This window comes from Arachis ipaensis, chromosome B09, assembly GCF_000816755.2.
Source record: "Arachis ipaensis cultivar K30076 chromosome B09, Araip1.1, whole genome shotgun sequence".
Taxonomy (NCBI): Eukaryota; Viridiplantae; Streptophyta; class Magnoliopsida; order Fabales; family Fabaceae; genus Arachis; species Arachis ipaensis.
In genome coordinates, this window is record NC_029793.2 from 37,281,696 (window position 1) to 37,286,816 (window position 5,121).

Consider the following 5,121-nt stretch of genomic DNA (forward strand, 5'->3'; position numbering starts at 1 on the left):
AGCTTCCCATCAATACTCAACTCCTCGAACCTCTTCTCAACCTGTAACCAACCCTCATCACTCCCAACAACACCACTCTTGCTCATGAATTTGAGGCCTTGAAGCGCACGCGCCGCTCCCGACTTACTTCTATCGATTTTGTCGAAGGCTTTGGGGGCGGATGTCATGCGCTTCAGCTCCTGGGACACCTGCCTCAGCCGCTGCCCGAGCGACGATGGTCGCTTCTCGAGCCGGCTTGCCAGATACGTGGTCTCCGAGTCGCCACGTCGGACGTTTTGGACGATCACAGAGTCATTCCGGACGTCCAAGGTAATCTCCACCAGCTCGTTGCCTTCGTCGGAGAATCTCTCGCTCTTGTTCTTGTTGCTGCTGCCACTTTTCTTGTGGTTCGTCATTATTGGGCCGCTCAGAGGTCCACTGAAGCCCACTCGGGTTCCCCGGTGGCTTCCCGTGCTCTCTGTCTCCGACAATATTTCTTGTTGCTGCTTCTCTTGGACATGCATATTGGAGTTATTAGTTAGTAATTGTTGATGTTGTTTTGATGTTGATGATATGATGAAGAAAATGTGAATAAAATAAAAAAAAATAAATAAAAGTCTGTGGTACGGTCTATTATTGGAAGGGGAGGATTATTGGAGTTTACATAAGTTAATGATTAATGATGTGTGTTGTACTATGAAATTGGAGAGTGAAGAGGAAGTGTTGATTAATGTGCGTATATATAAGGGGAGGGTAGAAATTAAAGTGGATATGCTTTTTTTTGGAAAAGTCTACTGCAGCAATTTTATTAAATTCGCGAGCATCTAACTAACAAAGAAAAATGAGTATTGGATAAAATTTTATACCAATTTTATACTATTAAAATTATTATTGATGACTATTTAATAATTATAAATCACAAAAATTGCTGTCTTCCTAACATTTTTTTTTTCTGTATATATTGGATAATTTTAATCTAAAGTATCACATATGGATAGGATAATTTCTAATTTTAGGTACCACACAGTTTTACACACTATATATTTATCATGGAAAAGTATATGGAACCAACTCCAAATCAGTCAAGAATGGAACAACTTAATTAATTATAAATATAGTAATTAGTTTTATTTATTTATAATTTAAAATATTAGTTATTAAATGTTTCACCACATTCAAATTAGAAGGATATACGTTCAGTATCATTCAACGTGAATCACGGAAACTGATTCAATTAGCTTCCGTTTTTTCATCATCATTTTCTCTCTAAATGCCTAAAATATGATAAATCAAAAAATAGATTCAAAATCATCCAATTTACAAAGAAAAAAATATCCTAATACCTAGCATAAGCATTATCCACATAGAGATTTTGAATTCACCCAAAAATATTTGACTGATTTTTTACTGAAATCATCTTGATTCCCAAATATTATTGATTTATCATACGTTACAACAATAGTTAGGAGTTTTTTTTTTCAATTGATTATAACCAATAAAAATTTTTTTACTACAAAAATTAAAATAAAAAAAATTTAAATTTTGTTGAATTAAAAAAGTTTAAAGACTAAAATAATTTATTAAAAAAAAGAATAATTTGAATTGGTAGAGTATGCAATATAAAAATGGTGGTGGGAGAAATAGCCACAAGGGTGAAAAAGAAAAAAAAAGAAAAAAAGAAAAGAAAAGAAGGGGGCGATGAATCGAGGGGCGCAAGTGGATTTGTGGGGATGGAATACGTGGTTTCTTTGTGAGAGAGCGCGTTCGTTGATCAACGGGGGAGTGGTTGGGATTCAACGGCTTATCCTCTTCAAACTTCACACCACGTACATTATCATATCTTACAGCCTGTTCTTACGTATGGAAGCAGCCAAGCAGTTACAAAAGCAAAACGCCTATATGTTTAAACAAATATTTTCACTTATTTAAACAAACAATAAAGTTAATTAATTATTTGTGTAAACATTCACATCTGTAGTCCGCTCTTTTAGTTACCATTGAAAAGGTTTAATGAATTGCTGCTAACTAATGAGATTATGTTGAACCCTAAAGTAACATGCAACACACAACAACTCAAGCCAAAAGTACAAGTTTATGGTGGGTTACTACTTGGGTTTATGGTTGGTTTTAAGGATTCCTATAAGCTACTGCAATTTATATATATGTAATAGATTGAAATACACAAATAAAATTAATTTTAACATTTTAAATAAATTAAATAAAAATGTTATATATATGACTCTGTGTTTTTAGTAACCAAATATAACTAAATTAGACTAATATTACACTATTATTATGCATCCTATTTTCTTATATGTTTTCTTCTTATATTATCTATCTTCTTTCATGGTTTGTTTGTATATTTTTTAAAAGTTTTATGAAAAGAAAAAAATAAAGGAGAGAAACAAAAAAATAAAATGAAGAAGGAAAAACACAACTAAAAAAAAGAAAGAAAATAGGATAAGCATAGAAATTTATTGACGATAAATACAAAGATTTTATGATAAAAATATAGAAAATTTTTTAATGACAAAACTTTTTGGTGAAAAATATAAGAAGAAAATACATAAATAATTTATTAATGATAAATAGATAATGTAAACATAAATTTTTAAGGAAAAACAAAGGAAGAAATTAAAACATTGGGACAAGTTACATAAATAAATTATTTGGATATTAAATTTACGCAAATGTCATTTTTAAAAACAGGTTAATTATATTTTTGTCCTAAATTCATTCTATGTAAATCGCTGCGTCCTATCACGATTCACTGTTTATACATAATCTAAGTGCTACGGAGTATTGCAAATTATACTCAAAATATACACAATAATAATTTGCTACACTCTATCATGGATCATGAATGAAAAATGCAAAGGCATAAACCACTATATTTTCTTGCAATTTATGACTACATGATGAAGCATAATATGCTAGATGCTGCTACAGATTACGTGCTGCATCCTTATAAACCATTACTCATGTATTGAATTTTTTTGAATAAATTAAATTTTTAAGTTAAATAATTTTATATTTAAATCACTTGATTAAAATTTATTTAATCTAAAATTTCATACACATGTCTTATCCATTTTTAAAAAATGTTAAGACGATTCTCAAAAATAATTTTATAAGTTATTTTAGATGTAATTATTTAATGTTACGAAATTATTATAGTATAGCATTTTTATATAGTTTTTAGAGTACATTATGCAACTATAAAAATTTTAAGTGTAGGAATTTATAAATATTTAGAGTTGTCTTCTAACTATAAGTAAGAAAAATTGAAATATATCTCCTAAAGTTCTTTATTGAATATAGGTAAAATGACATAAAGAAACCAAATGGAGTACAATATTTCATGAATATTCTAAATAGATCTACCTTATATATATGTATATCCTGAAACTAATTTTTCTATGTAAATCGAAGCTATTAAGATTGATTTGGATTCAATTTACGTAAAATATTAGCTTCGATTTATTAGGAGCAGCTTTTATAAATATAATCGAAGCTATAGAATCGAACCACGCACAAAGTAAATTGAATCTATTGGTTTCCATTTAATAGTTCTGATGTCTATAGTAAATCGAAACCACATAATTTGATTTATTGTATTTTGATATACGAACAAGTAAATCGATAAAAATTTTTAAAGCTTTATAAAAATGTGTAATTTGAACGTGTGCACATAGCATCTTCCTTGCCACTATGCCAACTTGTTTCATACTATTATATATGTCAAAAAATATATATATTTTGTATTAGTGACTAATTTATTGTCTCTTTTTGCAGTATAAATTATATCTAAGAATTGATATTTAATTGTTATTAATATATTTTGAAAATATGCATTTAACTTTTAATTTTAAATTTATTTTTATAATTTTATATTTTTATTTAATTATGACCGGATCAACAGGATAAATCAGTGACTCACCGGTTGAACCAGTAACCCATTCGTATGACCAGGTCAATTACCGGTTCAGTTCTGATAAGAGGCTTCAAAGACAAGCAGAATAGCATAAAGCCGATCTATAGCTCGGAAGAGTATCCTTGATGGAACATTTGGCGCCCACTGTGAGGCCAGAACTTAAATAACCTCACGATAATTTTATCTTACTTTCTTTTGCAAGACCATGGCCGATGATGCCACTCCTCAACCCTTTTCCCCGACTATATGCCTCCTGGAGATGCACAGAAGAGAAACGATATTCGGGTTAGCTACCAGATGTATGTCGGGTCCTGGTAGTTTAACCGACACGTGAGCTCATGGCTAGTATGACAGGCATGCATCATATGCATCTATTGACATTTTTTGGGTGTGCATATTGTATTTGGTTTGCCTATGTGAATACTTCTGTTTAACTGCTAATCGTCATACTTGTTGTAATTGCTCCTGATTGTGTTTGAACTTTATTAGTTGTGATTGTGTCTGGTTGATTGGATTGTGGTGGATGAGTGTTGATTGAGTTGCTTGGGCCGAAAACTGTGATTGATTACGTGATCGGCCGGAGACCATGATTAATTTGTGTTGAGGTTTAGTAAAGTATAAAAAATCTAACTAGTTCAACATAGATTTAGTGAACCTATGTTTGGAAGAGGATGATCATTCATACAATTTAGGTCACTTTTAAGATTTTTATAAGAAAAATATGAATTAGAATTTTAGGTGATTAACTGTGGATTTTTGAAAAGGTTCATAAGATGAACAATTATCATTGCTGTCGAAAACAACTTTTTTTATATATATCTTTTTATGACAATTTTAAAACTCCTCTGTTGAGACCGCGTGGTTAGGTTCTCACCTCCCTAGAGTCTTACCTTTTTAGGAAACTGTCAAAGAAGCTTATGAAGAGATTAATATGTTTTTGGTTATGGGATATTGCTATATTAGCTTAGTCATTATTTTTTTCCCGAGCCATTAATATTATGTTTTTGTAAAGAGGGATAGGAGACGTTGATTGTAATGTTTGTAAGTTATTTGTATAAGAAACTCTTCTTCTTTTTCTTATTATTATTATTATTATATTTGAAGTGTTGTGATTGGTTTGTATGTATGTATGTATGTATATTTTCAAGAAAAAGTATTTCTGGCTTTTTGCTAATGAAAAGTTTACTTGGTTTCGAGTTAAAGGCTCT

The 5,121-nt window shown here is 30.5% G+C and overlaps 1 protein-coding gene across 1 annotated transcript in view; it reads right to left on the bottom strand.

Moving 5' to 3' along the window:
- Window positions 1-705, bottom strand: part of LOC107619591 (respiratory burst oxidase homolog protein B) — a gene marked incomplete in the record, with an annotated part of 18,802 nt that extends 18,097 nt beyond the window's left edge. Inside the window, 1 exon segment of the mRNA XM_016321888.2 lies at window positions 1-705. Within this exon segment, the coding sequence (XP_016177374.1) occupies window positions 1-503 (503 nt within the window).